Source organism: Strigops habroptila, chromosome 4, assembly GCF_004027225.2.
Source record: "Strigops habroptila isolate Jane chromosome 4, bStrHab1.2.pri, whole genome shotgun sequence".
Classification (NCBI taxonomy): Eukaryota; Metazoa; Chordata; class Aves; order Psittaciformes; family Psittacidae; genus Strigops; species Strigops habroptila.
In genome coordinates this window covers 56,169,698-56,186,114 of record NC_046358.1, presented here as the reverse complement: position 1 = coordinate 56,186,114, position 16,417 = coordinate 56,169,698, and the positions used below count along the sequence as shown (strand labels likewise).

At 37.1% G+C, this 16,417-nt stretch overlaps 1 protein-coding gene and 1 non-coding gene across 2 annotated transcripts in view; both read right to left on the bottom strand.

The window, feature by feature from the left end:
* Positions 1-945: 945 nt before the first annotated feature.
* The window catches only part of IPO7 (importin 7), a 38,498-nt gene continuing 23,026 nt past the window's right edge, over positions 946-16,417 (bottom strand). The window contains exons 13-25 of the mRNA XM_030482204.1: positions 16,127-16,216; positions 15,429-15,594; positions 14,587-14,747; positions 13,618-13,746; positions 11,928-11,994; positions 11,724-11,849; positions 11,372-11,469; positions 9,914-10,009; positions 8,691-8,911; positions 8,380-8,585; positions 6,606-6,812; positions 6,134-6,250; positions 946-3,918 (exon numbers count right to left, since the gene is read on the bottom strand). Coding sequence (XP_030338064.1) covers positions 3,821-3,918; positions 6,134-6,250; positions 6,606-6,812; positions 8,380-8,585; positions 8,691-8,911; positions 9,914-10,009; positions 11,372-11,469; positions 11,724-11,849; positions 11,928-11,994; positions 13,618-13,746; positions 14,587-14,747; positions 15,429-15,594; positions 16,127-16,216 — 1,782 coding nt within the window. The 3' untranslated portion in view covers positions 946-3,820. The remainder of the gene's footprint in view (positions 3,919-6,133; positions 6,251-6,605; positions 6,813-8,379; positions 8,586-8,690; positions 8,912-9,913; positions 10,010-11,371; positions 11,470-11,723; positions 11,850-11,927; positions 11,995-13,617; positions 13,747-14,586; positions 14,748-15,428; positions 15,595-16,126; positions 16,217-16,417) is intronic.
* Positions 15,751-15,932, bottom strand: LOC115607770. The gene has a single exon (XR_003991336.1). It is a non-coding gene; the product is annotated as a small nucleolar RNA SNORA23 (small nucleolar RNA).

Below are 16,417 nucleotides of genomic sequence, written 5' to 3'. Positions count from 1 at the left end.
TAAAGTAACTAGTAATCGGTATCACTACACCAGACAAAGCTTTTCCACATTCCTGGTTCTGGGTATGTGGAAGGCCCCACAGAACACACGGAAGAGAAAAACCCAGCTCAAGAACTCAACTTTGGCTTTCATAGTCTGTAACAGCAGAACACAGAGAGCCTTGGATGTTCCAGACTTCCCTCAAATTTTGGTAAAGTTGTCGTACTTCTGCATTCAGGTGCAAACTTGGGATACTGAATTGAGCAGAAGTGCAGAACTGCAGTGCTCTACCTAACTACATTTCAAAAAAATAAACCAAATGGCCACTTCTGCATAGATGTTCAGAAGTGGTGTTTGTTCATCCACTGCTGATCATATACCAAAGATGAAAACATAAGTGAAAATGGTTAGCAAGACAAAGTATGTATGAGGAAGGACTGAAAAGGAACTCGCTGTAAGCATGCAAAGATAAAACCCACAGAAAAGCTTCACGATGTTTCTACTCTTTGAGAACTGATGGTGGCAAGAGGAAGAAATTTCCTTTAGAGTAAAAATCAATCCATAAAACAGTTACTAGGCATTATTAAAATCATCTGCCTGGTTATTGTGAGGTATTTGGTAATTAATCCACTGCAGACTTCTTGAATCTTGCAGTAGTAATTCTAGGCTACAAGAGATTTGAACGGAGCTTTGCTGTACTGTGCTGACAACTATGAATAATTCCTTTAAGGGTAGTGATTTAGGAAAAAAGTGTTACTAAATTTATCCAGTATGGCAACATTTTAAAAAAGTGTTTGAGATAAGCCTTTAACACAGTTAAAAGAACTGTGGTTGTGCCTAACATTTGCTTGAAGAAATATTTTAGAGAGGAAAATAGAAACCTTAGAGCTATATAACTAGAACAGGACTCCAAAGTACTATAAGAATACAGCTACATTCAAAACACCACACTGAGATGAGTGAAGATAAGGATTTGCTTTAGATGTTTATTAATCCAAGGAGATCTTCCATAATAGAAAAAACAGAGGCTTTAAATTTCCCACCTCTTCCTTCAGAGTTGCATTATCCTTGAAAATGGAATGGATAAGTGCAAGTTCTAGGAGGAAGATCAATTTTAAATTTGACATAAGTGTTATCACTGAAATTGATATATTGCATCACAAAATGCACTATCACCACCAACAACAATGCAAAATTGTTTTGCAATTTATATAAATACATTTCTTGGAGCAAAGAAAAGCAAAGTTCTAGATCCATTCTTAAAAAAGATGCTCCTTGCTAACCAGTCTAGCGACACATAAAAGCACCCTTGAAGTAAGACTGTATTCCTCACACCAAGATAAAATTCTTCCCTTGACTCATGACTTGAAAAATGTAACTGTTCCAGAAATGACAATGGCACTAAAATTGGTGATTTTCCCCTCATTTTTTCAATATGCTTTGTATATGGAGCCTTCTCACTCCTGCTCTTTTGTATCTTCTGCCGTGAGGCAAAGTGTCTCATCCATCCTAAAAGGTTCTCTTACATTTCTGGGGATGTGTAACAAGATAAGCAGATACCAACAAGCAGATGTTCAGAAATGACTTATGTCAAACTGGGCATTTTTCAAGGTCAAGGAATGCACAGGAAAAGGCATGCTGTAATTATGTCTGTCACTTTTTTCTACAAAAATAAAACCTTGTCTAGAGATATCTTGAAGCTGGAGTACACCCGTACGTGCTCATGAGTTACACATTTACAAAAAAACCAAACAGTTCTGCTATATGCACTTGGCCAGTCAGCTAAAGATTCAAAAGTATTACTGTGGTTCTCATACCACTACTGTAATGGATACTCTCATTCAAGGCTTAATTTTTTAGGCTTTTTCACATCAGGTGCAATATCCATCCTTTTAAGTCCGCAATCTGCTTTAAAGTATCCCTTTGGTATTCGGCTAGGGCAACGTGGCATTTTAGTCCTGGCTCAGTCTCTCACATTAGCACTCTGTGCGCAGGGAGTTCTATTTGCCGAGGAAAGGCAGACCAGAGAGGAGTGACTGGAAAAACCCATTACACCGGCCCAGAGAAGCGCTAGCGGTTGTGCAACAAATGGAAGGCAGAGCATGGTGCTGGTCAGCTCGTCAAGGAAACCCCAAACCACCAATTCCTGCTACTCTGCTGATGCAAAAAAACACACCACACAAACCAATTTTCTGAAGACTGCATTTTGAGTATCATAATATATATATATGTGCATTTCATTTTTACAGATATAAACTCAGTTTATTTTAACCTGTATTTAAATTTTGGAGGCTTACATTAAATTAAGGTAGCTTGTTTAATATCAATTGTAACAGCAGGTGACTTTTATATAAAAACAGCCAAAAGAAAAAAAAAAAAAAACCCAAAACATTTGATTTAAAAGACCTGACACCAACGATCTCAAGGGAAGATCAGAAACCTATGGATTTTTGCTTTTAGAAAAGAAAAAGGGGGCATTCAAGCCAACCCATTCACAGCATCTCCCTGCTGGCTTCTTCATACAGTGGTTTTGATAGTGGTCCCAGAGGGAACTGTATTTTGCCTCTCTAGCTAAAATACTAGTTACTATAGCAACTTTGAAGGAAGAAAATTGTAGCTTCAAAAATGAAAGATTGGCAAAACTTCAAATACACTGTCTGGATCAGGCAGACAACAGCACACACGAATACTGGGAGTGCAGAAAGAGAGGGAATGAAATGCAGGAGTAATGCACCTGCACTACTACATATGCTGGGAAAAAAAAAAGTATTTTGCAAAATTAGGGGGGAAAATTACCTTCCTAGATCATAGCCCAGATTAGCCGAATTAAACTGTTGTGTTTTTAACAGACTGCATGTACAGATGTTTCATCCACAGACTTCAATTGACTCTGTAAGAGCAGAACTTCACACCTTATTTACCTGCTTTAGAAAAGATAACGTTTTCCTCAGTGCTTACAGTACACATTTGTATCCGAATTCCACCTTGTACAGTGAGATTTTTAAGAAAAAACAAAGGACACGGAGGGTGTTGCTATTTTTTCTTTAGCAGCAATGAAATATCACTAACCCCTTTTTACATAACCAAATTCAAGTCACAACCAGAGGTGACTGCACCACAAAGTCACCAGGTACAAAACTGCTAGTTCATTTTAAATTAATACCTGGAAATTATTTTCCCCAATACATCCCTTATTTTTTATTTTTATAAACAGCAAACATTTTGCTATTTTTGTACATAGGCTAGCAGGCTTGTTTCAATATGAAAGTGCTAATTCATTTACAGATTTATCAGTTATGTAGTGCTACATTAAGTGTCCAATATTCTACATATGAACAATCTTTATAAGTGGAAATGATGAAGATTAAGTAAGGCTATCTGATTACCTTATCTTATTTACATTAAAAGAATAGACACCCAATAGGAAGGGAGAAAAGGGAAATAAATTGGGCAAATACTCATACTGCCACAGGTGTAAAAATCAAGTCTGCCTTCTAGCTTGTACTGTAAATGAGACATTTTAAATAGTCCTGCAGCCCATGCCTATATTTTTTCCTCAGAAAAAGAAAAGCTGCCTTCATGACATCCCCTCTTGATTTCCGATTTCCAAAGTGTGTCATTTGAAGCTTTAAATTCAGATTCTTCCTATCTTCAATAAAACCTCTGGTTTGCTTTCCAGTATTAGGTTGCATGACCAGGTCCCTCTTCTGGGGCTTTTGTCCAATCTATTTATCAATTAGTTTAGAGTGAGTTGTAGATAACATGAACCAGTTCTGGAACCACTATTGGGAGGAACACAAGCTCTTCACTACAATCACACAGTAGCAGGAAAAGTGATAATTCAATTCATTCCTGGGGCAGGGCCTCCAAAATTAAATGAAGTTGGCACAACTGGAGCATTGAATTTGTATCCTCCATGCTTTTCAATCATTTTGGATTCTAAAACAAAACAAAACAAAAAAAACAGAAGGAAGATATTTTAGTGTGTGTGTAGGGGGGAAGACAGATTTAAGATTTTGTGAGTGACCGTTTTGAGTCTCTCAGAGATACACGTTTAACCTGGGGTTAGCCAAGAAAGTGATCAGCACCCACAAAGTGGAAATGTGCCAGGCCCCAAACAACAGATGAACTATTTATTTATCAATATTATTATAGCTATGCTTAAATTAACTTATATTTTAAAAAGCCCACACTTCAGCTTTTGGACTCAAGTTTGTGATTTGTCACATTTCAGAAATAGGACCTGAATGGATGGTGGACTTCTAAACCTGCTAACAGTCACCCAGTTCTTTCTGATTAACATTAATAGACTTTTCAATCCAATCAGTAACAGAGCACATGTACAAAAAAGCAGTACACAGATATTAACTAAATATTCCAGTGTTGCTATCTCAATTCAACAATACAAGCAGAGATAGCCACTGAAGCACATGAAACAGACATTTTTTAGTATACCCACATTTCCCCACCCATACCCAGGGAGATAATCTGGAGTTGAGGTTACCAGACCATATAACACAATTCTGAGAGAAAACTACCAAGTTTATCCTTTTTCATTTTCAACCAAACCTTAAGATCTTTAGGCACCCGAGGCCCACATATCCATCACTGTAAATAACAGTGATAGTTAAGCTGTCTGGTTTTATTAGCTGCATATTCTGTCCTTCAAAGATTACTGTAGCACTGGGTTTTACAAGCTCTAATACATGGACAACTGAAAATTAGGTTGGTAATTTATATTGTACCTCTACTACAACCTAGATAATGCTGAAGGTGGTTTGTATTATTCCCAGGTCCAGATAACAACACTTATTAATGTCTTATTTCTAGTCTAGGAGCTTTCTCCTACCTCAAAATAGTTGTAATCTCTCTCTTTCTGGGAATACAGCTCATATTATCTAGAGGATCTGCATTTTGTCTCCGTTTCTTTGGAAACAGGCCAGAAAAGTGTTGCCATGGCTGATGATGGACAGGGGGAGAACATGAGCTGGGAGCATTGCTTTGTTCCCTCCCGGCTCCATAGTGCACAGAAGACAAATCTCTTAGCTTATGTAAATTCTTCTTACCTACATTAATGAGAGATAATTATATTCCTTCTAACAGGATGTCCCCAGGTGTGGTAGGTAGCCTAAATGGGGTATCCCTATACTCTGATAGTAAGCAAGATTTTCCTGTAATAATCTAGTTGCTTGCGTTAAACTTCACAATCTGAACCTAACTTGCACTATGAGTAAGCAGCTGAAAATGACAAAATAACTCAATTCTTTTTCGTAAAATGCTCAAGTAGAACATAACCTCATCAGTATGATGTCTAGTGCTTGACAGAGGTCACAGTGAAACTCTATGTTATAACCATCAAAAGTGGATCATTCTGGACACTTATAAGCATTGTGAGGCAATTTAGGCTGTTTCCTGACAAAAAGTACTTATAAAATGTGCATTCTCACTACCAATCTTTTATTGAAAGATTTCTGAATTTCTCTTTTTAAAACATCTTGTAGTAATTGCTCAGTAAGATGCAGGATATGAGACTAGACTGATCACTCAAAATTGTCTTAAACACCTGGGAAAACTTGCAAAAAAAAAAAAAAAACCCAAACCAACCCAAACCCCCCTGAAGATCTGTCCCCTTTCCTGTATTTTTAAATCTGTACTATCTGTATTGAAGAATAACAGTCTGAAATATTTAATAGGCTTGATTATGTAGCTTTACAGATGGATACTACTTCCATAATTTGGTATTCTTCCACCCATTGTCTATCTCAACTGGACTAGGTCACATCAGGAAATAAGTTATCAGCCACTTGATGTGTCTTTTACCATACCTGGAGTTCATCCACCTTCAGGTAATCAAATCAATTGTTTTCAAATCTAAGGCATTATGACAAATATGCTTTTATTTACTTGGCCACTTCATTAAGTTGTTTCTATCATTCCTTACACCTGTGGCATGCCAGACAATTTGTGTATTGAGGCTTTGTGACCTGACAGTTTTAAGAGATTTCAAACACTTCTGGAGTGTAAAACATCCCTGCTTTGATGAAGACATTATCAGGCTTGAATTACAGATATTTTCTGTGTTATGCTTCTTGAGCAAATAAACAGCATTCAAGCAGCAAAGGAAGCAATTAATGGTAGAAAGGGGGAAAAATACCATGTGCTGCCCGCCTCTGATCTGCCAGAGTTGCTATGTCCTGCAATTGTTTTCTTTGTTCTTCATTAAGACCCTGTGTCAAAGCTTGGTACCACACAGGGTTACGATTCTGAATTGCTGCAAGAGAAAGAACACATAAGCAAAAGGGAACTCTTCATTGTTCTGTAACTCAAAGCTTACTAACTCACTGCCATTTCAGTCAGAATAATATTCAGTTAGGGTTACACAAATCAAGATGTTTAAAAACACTTAAAACAACCTCTGACCTCTTCCCTCCCATCATAAATTCATTAAAGCATCTCCCCCTGCTCTTAAAGTTTAATGATTGCTTCCCCTTTCCAAAGAAAGGATTTGTTCAAAGCACATACTGGAAAAGTCTGTTTGGAAGCTTTCAACAGGTTCTAGTTTACAACAGTACACACTAAAGTTGAAATAAAACTTGTTAGCCAGGAAAGGAAGTAAAGTTACTTACTCTGAAAAATTGTTTTAAATATCTGATATTCATCAATAGGGTTGTCTTCATCATCAATAATTGTGGAATAGCCTTCCAAAGCAGTCTCTTCAGCATCATCTTCTTCCCAGTCTTCATCATCTCCATCTTCGCCTGCCTGTTTTGCTAGAATTTCTAGATATTCTTGACCATCTTCATCAATGTCATCTTCATCACTCCCCAGTTCCTCTGAATTAAATATCACACAAAAATACAGTTTATTTCAAGAACAATTCTTTAGGAAGATGGCTGATTATGCAAAACAAGCAATGCAACAGCAGAGCACAGACTGGAAAGGGGGAAGGCTCATTGAACTCCTCTCCTAATGCTGTTGTCTCCCGCGCCCAGACACTCCTCCCTCACACCAACTGTGCAAGTGGGAAAATTTAATTATCATAAAAAAAAATATAGAAAAATGTATATCCAGACAACTTGTAGCAGCTCTTGATAAAACTTTTAGCAAAGCAGTCTTTGTGCTCCCAAGAAAGTCTGAAATAATTTAATGCAAACACTTTTAAAGGCACATTCAAAAGGGCTATTGAAAATAACGCTTGAGAAATACAAAATGTAATAGTATGAATGACTTATAATGGCAATAGCCACGAGAGTCCAGAATTCAGCAGCGGAGATCAAAAAGAAACTGAGCTTTAAGTAGATAGATGAAAACAGATATTCTTTTGCGTGCGGAAAACTGTTCCAAACAGTCACTCAGAAAGACACCAAGTTGATGATGGAAAGATAAAAATAGGAAACAAGAATTAAAAGCTTCAGAAAAGTGTAGGGAAAGGTGGAAGAAAAAAGCAGGGGGAAGTTGCAGGTAATTTTGAAGGGGGGGCGGGGAAAGGAGGAAAGGAAAAAAAAAGATCCTAAGAACTATTATTTTCAATACACAGCTAAAACACCAGCAGTGCATGGGACAGTTTGTAATGCATAGTCCGAACTGCGCAATGGATTAGGACGACTCTTGGAAACTCCTGCTGCTGACTCTTACCCCTCACTCAAATGGGAAGCATGTCCCAGTAGTAATTCCTTTCAGCAGTGACAGCATCCACACATAAAAGCTAGCTTGACATGACTTTGAAGAGACAGCCTAGGAAATTATTTTCCAGTCCCTCTTAGAAACTAAGTCAGATAGACTTGAAAGTCATTAAAACATGTCCAGTGTTATACCGCAGCTTTTGATTTTTGGAACTGGGGAACTCTGAAGAATTCCAAAAAGGAACTGTCCTGGTTTCAGCTGGGATAGAGTTACTTTTCTTCCTAGTAGTTGTGCAGTGCTGCGTTTTGGCTTTAGCCTGAGAATAACACAATGGTTCAGTTGTTGTTCAGTAGCGCTTACCCTGGTCAAGGACTTTTCAGTCTCTCGTGCTTTGCCAGTGAGGAGGGACACAAGAAGCTGGGAGGGAGCAGAGACAGGACACCTGACCTAAACTCGCCGAGGGGATATTCCATACCACAGCACGTCATGCCCAGTATATAAACTGGGAGGAGTAACCCAGAAGGGACTGATTGCTGCTCGCGTCAGGCTGGGTATTGGTCAGTGGGTGGTGAGCAATTGTGTTGTGCATCACTTGTGTTTATTGTTGGGTTTTTTTTTGGTTGGTTGGGGAGAGAAGTGAGCATGGTACTTGGTTGCCAGCTGGGTTAAATGAGAGCAGGAACTCAGCATCTCCATCAAAAAAAAAAAAACCCAAAAACCAAAAAACCCCAAACTAAAAGAAACCCCAAAGTAACAGCAACATTTCAGTTTCCATACCTGTTTCCTCATCTTCTTCAGCTTCATCATCATCATCGCTGTCATTTTCATGTTCCGCATGACAGGCATATGCTCTTTTCAATCCATTAAATAAAAGGATAAAAGCCGGCAGGATCTGGCCAGCAACTTGATTTAAAACCTGTGGTATTTGCTCCAGGTCAATAAGAGCACATAAGCCAAGCACACACATCTTTCTATCATGAAGTCTACAAAACAAAACAATAAACAAGTTGCAAGTTTTGTTACAATTTACAACCAGGTAATATAGGGATGTATCAGAGAGAAGAATCTTCAAAACTAGAAACACTTACCCCAAGAAACAGTCTACATCATTAAGCCATTGTGTTATGAAGTGATTAGTGACAGGCTCCACATTATTGGGGAAACGAAGATTTTCCAAAGTATTTAATAGTAGATGAGGATTGTAATACAAAGCAGCTATGGCAACCTGGAGGCACATTGTTCGCAGTTCACTTGTTTTCACTTCTCTGGTCAATCTCTCTAATGCAGCTTCCACAAATAAGGGTATGCACTGAAGAGTGAGAAACGTTACAAATTTAGCGATGAAAAACAAACTTTGTAGTTCTGTATTTCACACTAAAGTCGAGAAATGGCATAAACCCAATGTGGTGCATAAATACAGAGGACAAACAATGGGAATAATTTTTCAGTGCCAGCAGAAGTCGTATACAAAGAGGAAATGTAAAGGTGAAAAGATTTTATCTACTCCAAGCACATGGATTTTGTGACATCATGCACAGTAAATGCAATTCCTGGTTCTATAATCTTGTGTTCCAAAAAAGAAACGTAGAGGAAATGTGTACACTAGGAAGTCCAGAAAAATCAACTTAGTGTTTTTTTAATATCCATAACAAAGTCAAGAGACAGTGCTAACATTCCAAAGAAACAGCTGTTCAAAGGAGTAGTCTCTTCAGAGATGACACACTGAAAAAAACCAATCTGCTGTAGCAGATTTTCTTTCAAGTAAGTTAAAAATTAAAGTTTCGAGGGACCATATCCACAAGTATTAAAAAGCATGCAAAAAGTTTTTAAAGAGCTATAATACAGGGCTTGTCACGCACGCAGCAGAAGCACACAAATTCCTCTCCCAAATTCCAACTTCCATATGTGCATAATGAAGTCCCTGGTTCCTCTATGACATTGGGATTCTAGGAACTTCGTTTTCATTCTTATTTATTTCAAGGCTATTAACGTGACAGATTGAATAATTTTCACCAGAATTAACTTAGAATATAATCAATCAACTTTTTGAACCAAAATGCTCCTAAAACGGTACTCTTCCAGATTCACAAAAACTTTTGCAGTTTTGCAGCGTCCTAAACTCTGGAGACAAAGTGTGCAGTAACAGCCTCTGTGGTGCCGCTAACGGGGTGACACTGAAGTAGAAGACAGGATTATGAGCTACGCTACACAAACTTCTTGGAAGAGAACTGATGTTAATACATAATCAATTTATACTCAAGAATAAAATACCTTTTAAATACTAGTTGTACCAACCAAAGCTGTTACCAACCTGATCAATGCCACGCCCTTTACACTGAAGAATAATGACTTCTAACAGCTTTGCTGCATGACATTCTGCATCTTCTCCAGCAACTCCTGTAAGAACCTGAAAAATAACAATTACTGTTGATGACATTGAAAAGCTGACATCGGTTTTCCTACTCTATTAGAATGCTAGCATAAACACCCGTCAGTAAAGCAGCCAAACCTACAGCAATGGCTCAGTATCACAACTAGAGACCGAAGCATTGCAGAATGTGGGTAAAACTAATCTACATGTACAAATACTCAACAACTCTATGGAGGCAGAGCTTACAACAGTAACTGTATAAGCATCAACTGCCATTTTGCAAAGGTTTATTTCCACACACAACACAAATTTTTCTTATACAAATACTGAATTTTGCAAAAATTGTATTTACAAATTTGGGATATCCAACGGGATATATAAATACGTAACAAAACAATACCTAAAACTTCTGGGTTAAAGATTTACTGTGCTTAGCTAATAAAACACTAATCACTAAGAGGTTAGAACAGCTATTTTGCTTCTTTATATATAAAATGTTCAAGCATTTATAATCAGCCTGATTGCAACTTGTTTTCAAACAGGCTAACAAGAGTTACTCACTAGAGTATCTAAACATCATCAAAACTCAGGAAATACCACGGGCAGGGCAGCTGACAGTTCACTCTAGTTCTTATACAGACACAACACATGATATCCGGAATTGGAGAACTGAAATCCCCACAGATCACTATTGGAGATTATAAAATATTAACACCACCTTACAAAGAAGTATTAGTTTCTTCGCACAGGGCTAACATTCTGGAAAGCTTCGTATTCTACATATTGATTGGATAAAGAAAGCCCAGTTGGCAGCTACCGATAATACACAGAAGCTGAGAAGCTAAATACAGAAGCACTGCCCAAAAGTGACTGGACTGAGCCAAACAACTCCCAGCTTTCATCACCAACTTAGCATGAACTTGGGAAAATATCTTTCTATTCCTATCCCTCTGCTTTCCATCCCTGCTCCACTTGTTTTAGCTCATAGATTTAAGACCTTTAGCATATGTATGTTATGTAGTATCATAGGCATAGTGAGGATACATATCTCAGCTAAAGAAACTGTCTGCCTTTTGCATTATGCATACACATTTTGCATGCCCATACGCACGGTCTGTAAGACACCAAACACACGTGCACAAAACCTGCCTTTGCTGTGTACGATTTATTTTTCCTTTTTAGCAAAAGCATATATCTGAAATTTGATGCAACCTCTTAATTTCTCTGCAATAACTTAATTTGTGGAATCACAGAGGATGGTAAATAGCATAATGCTTTAGGAGCAGATGTCAAAAAGTCTTCAGTTTCAGAGTCTGCTGTTGCGGAAAACACTACCCAGTTTAAGAGTGTATTACTTCAGAGATCACAGGTTTTGTTATCACAAAGGCATCTGCTTACCTTCTTGCACATACTGTAGATCATTTCAAGATACTTTGTGTCTGACAGCAGTGTATCTGTATCAACAGTAACATAATTATGCAAGAGAGGCATCATGTCTGTATTAAAAGAAGAATGATCACAATTAAGATACTGTCTGCATGTTTTATTAGATGAGCTGTTAAAACCAGGTTGAAATCTGTGTATTAATAAGTTAATTACAGTTCTTGCTTAACGTTTGTCAAGATAAGCACGCATCTTTAGCAAAACAAGTCTGGTTGCAGCACAGCAGAATTAAATACTTCACACTGCAATCAAGATGCAGTTCACTGTATGGTTGAAATCACTTATTTGGTTGATTTGTGTCACTTACCAGTAAAATAATCAAAGCCATCCTGCTGAAAGACTTCAAAAACAAGAGGAAGAAGCTGCCACATTTGTGCAGAAACTTGTTGACAGGTCAGACTATGAGCCAAGGAAAAAATCTCCTCATAGAACTCTAAAACAAACGGAATCCAGGTGAATTTAATGCCTCTCCCATACACTTAAAAAAAAAAGCCAACAGAACTACATATACCTAACACATGCTGCTGCAAAACTGTTCCAATCACTTGCAAACAGATCCCTTCCAGCTGCTGGGTAATCTGCAAAAAAAGAGATTTATGACTGTTTTCAATACTTCGGAGTTGAAATTAAACACATTTTAAAATAAAACTACTTAAAGCAGTTTCTATTTATACAATATAGTCTTCTAAAAGCAATTCAAAATTTCTCATATTTTAAAGCCCTGAATGTGTAAAAGCAGCACTCTGGCTAAGGATTTGTGAAACAGTTTTTAACACAAGGTGGTTTTGGAATATTCTTTGCATACTGGAAGACTCTCATTATAGGGTATCCTTTAAAAAGAAAGGCCTGACAGTAACCCCATGCAACAATTCAGTCCCATTAAGACACACAGTAAGTAAATGTATATATCAAAACAGTAAACAGTGGAAGTTGCAGGAAGCATCTGCTGTTCCAGAAAAGTGAAATTTAAAAAAAATCAAAACCAACCAATGAACAAACACAAACCACCTCCCTAACCCAGCTTAGGATGTTCGTATTGTATGCGGACAATAAGTGTAAATGCTGGACTACAGATTCAAACACTCTTCCCAGTGAGTATTTATTAATCCATGGAAAGACATGTCCACCAAAATAGTCTTTAACCTGTTTATGGCACTTACCTTGCACAGGGACAAACAGGGGTTGAGTTTCTGGTCTTAGCTATGCAGAACAGGATTTGAAACTAACCAGCTAAATACCCTTATCTCTTGGAACACTGGTCATCGTGTGTGAGATGTCTCTAAATACAAATGTTTACCAATCAACATTTTACAACTGAGTTCCTCAGGACTAGCATACTGTTACACAAACTTTTCATTTAGATAGCACGAATTTGCTGACAAAACCAAGCACATTACAAGCTTGCTGAGCAGCTTTAACAACAAGTAAATGAGCTGAACTGGTCCCTTGTTTATTGCATGGCAGCACTGGATTGCACCCTTGGGCATTCAGAATTCATATTATGCTGCTTCCTCAGTGAAGTCTTCAGAGCCCTGAGAGTACAATTTATTACTGTTTAGTCACTAAAAAGCTATAATGTATTTTTCAAAAAACAGTAGCTGACTTTGTCAAGAAAGATTTTACTCAGCATCTTTCAAACAAGCTGCATTCTGGACAGAAGTTAATCCATTCAGTACAACAAAACTAAACAACAAATGTTTTAATCCCACTGGAGAAATCTGCAGTGCAGATGAGGCAGGTAAAAAAGCTATCATTTATCATAGCCACAACGGCTGTATTTACAGACATTGATTCTGCTGCAGAGAGCAAACTAAGGCAGCAGAGTCAATGTTCAAAGGTAACTGAAGTTTTATCTATTTTCTTTGAAAGGCAGACCTCCTCAGACCGAATGGGTTTTTCCAGCTGCGCTGACAGATCCATCTGTTAAGAGACAAATTTCTTCCACCCATTTGAACAAGGACCTACGCTCTTGTGGGAAATACTGTGGCAACATTTATGCTTTATTACTCCATCTATTGTGTTAGAAATGTGACCCACTCTGTTACAACTTTGTTGCATAAGTACTTCACTGTTTTCCATTTTAAGCTTCTTTTGGCCGAAAGGATAGTTTACTATGTCCAGGAACACCAGAACTACAGAAGACTTTCAGTGTCTTAGACAATACATATTGCTAATACATAATTACAGTAATTTCTACTTACTTCCTTGTGATCTTCAACTACACTAAGAAGTGTATCGATAGTATTCAAGATTCCCATTGCTGTCACTGCTTTGTCATCACTGCCCTCTTCATCTGGTCCAGTCTGGATCACCTGGTTAAATGTCATTGCCTGCATGTAACAGCAAAACAACCCATATATATGTCATTTAACAAGGACATGCTTGGAGATGAACAATTGTGCAAGTCTGGTATTCTACACAATTTAAGGAAGACTTCTAAGTCCTCCTTAAAACTCCATTCCAGAGTTTGTTTTCAAGATTGATAAAATTTGAACGTTAAGCCCTTTAAGCTGCCATCCTTTATCTATTAATGAATAAGAAGATATAAATGACATCACTTCCATGCAAAAGAATACATTTTCTGGAGCAAGTTTTTCTGACACAAGGTGCAATTGCTAGCTGAACTAGATGGGACCACTTTGCAGGCACTCCCAGAGAGGACATGCAAACTATTTAAACTCCAAGGCAAGGGCGTTCAGTAGGGAAGCACTGAGGTAACCTCCGTTTTTGAAACCATTGGTACAACTTGCTAGATATGGCTGTTCAAGCTCTGAACTTCTCCTGCAGAATCAATTTTATTCTCACATTACATACAACATATTTTCACACTAGATATTTTATTAAAAATCTGCTCTTTAATTTCCTATTTTAAAACAGAAAACCTAAGTCACATTGTAGAGACTACCTAAAATGTGCCACCAGAATTCATTATTAACATCATGATGAAAAAATACAAAGATTTCTCAAACTGTTCTATAATCATTCTAATAAATTTCCATTTAGTTCAAGTTATGAAGCTGAGAAAAAAGTCTAACTGTAGAAGAAAATTACTTGTATCACTGCACTTAGACTGGAGAAACAACAGCTATTGATTGATGGACAACTATCTTAATTTTAAATACCAATCCTTCATGTATTAAATGTCTTCCTAAGTCACCAGAAATTCTTACCAAATGCTGTGTCATTTCTACTGCAATTGGAGTAACTTCTTCACTATATTCACAGATCATCTTCTGAATCACATTAGTAAGATCATCATTTTCAGTCTCTCTTATAATATGAAGTAAAGCTTGCATTACAGGTCTAATGAATGGAGTAATATATTCTTTAGCTGTAAAACAAGGGGAAGTATTTGAATTTACATTCTTACAAAACTACAGGATCAGTATAAGAAAGTCAATATATACCTTTTAGTGCTTTGGCATCAATATGCCAAAACCATGGGCAGTATAAGTCATTACAGCAATACTAATATTCAGAACAATTTTAAAATAAAAGTATCTACACCAAGAGGATCATAATTGAAGTATGAAAATCAAAGTTCTACAGTCTTTATGAAATATAAGATTACTTATCAATGCAAATTTTAATTGAACAGGAATGGGTACACATGCGTTTTTGCCAAATTAGACAAAGCATTTGATAAAGAATTTATGTTTGCTTTGTGGCTTTTATGTCAGCTTCAGGAATACTGAGCAATGGAAAGCCTGCCAGGATAAAGACAACTTTTTTAAAAAAATAAATTTTACCATGGATGAATATATGCTGACAGATATGCTTGTATTGCCACTGTATTTCTGATTCAATGATCAGGTGCTATAAAATGGGATTTATTGTACCATGAAATTGTAATATAAAATTTTCTAGCTGGAAAATTACGGTAAATGATTACAAATTACAACTTTAAGTAGTAAATTAACATCAGGAAAGAAGAGAGCAAGCCTCCCTGAACATTGCAATATTAATGCCTTTTCCATTAAAACTTGCTGCAGCTTTAAGAAAAGAGAGCTACCTTTCTCTTGATTACTGATCAGAACTTGAAGTGCTATTGCAGCTTCCACTTTCACAGGCATTTCCCTATCATCTATCAGACACCGTCTTGTGAGTTCTAAAGCTGTCTGCAGATTCTGGTCACTCTTAAATTTGACTTCACAAAAATAATGAAGAACCCAACAAGCCTGAGAAAAAAACAAACACATTGAACAAATGCAGAGTTACAAAAAATACAAATGGGATTATCGACTATTTGTGTACCAATAACCTACAGAAAGTATTAAATATCTGAAGTACAATTACTGCTGAATAAAGATACTGTAAAAGTTTTTAACAGATGAAGATGTTTGAGAGTATGGAGGCTGGCCAGTGGGAGGCTTGTCTTTCAGACATCACTAAGCCAGTACTATGATCTCAAGCTCATCTTTGGCCACAGGTTTTGTGTGAGCAGTACAGTCTAAATGCAAAACACAAATAGACCATACCACCAGACACAGATGGCAAACTATGCACACAATTCTGCAGCCATTTTAAAGCTATGCAGTAGCTATCTATAATCACGCATAAAGACTGATATTAATCTCTGAAATAAGAATACAATTTATTACAGAAAAGGTGCAGAAAGGAGCATGTTTGTTAAGAGGGAAAAATATAATATTCCTGAACTCTTCAATCGGAACAGACAGTGTCTTAACAGTAAATCTTACACTTTCTTACCCGTGCTCTCATGTAACCCAGCTCACTGCTGAAGAGAGGGAACACATGATTCTGCAACATATATTCCATCTGATCTTTATATATCTTCTTCTGTTAGAATACGAATAGAAACTCATTAGTTTAAAATTCATATAAAAATGCATTTCTAACCACAGTAAAAAAAGGTCACGTATAAAGTGTGAGCAGCGTAACAAAACCCTCAGACTCCTAACTTCCCCCTTTATTAAACTGCATTAAGCAACAATGAAATTCCATATTCATAATTAAACTTGGATCCTACATGGACTTCTA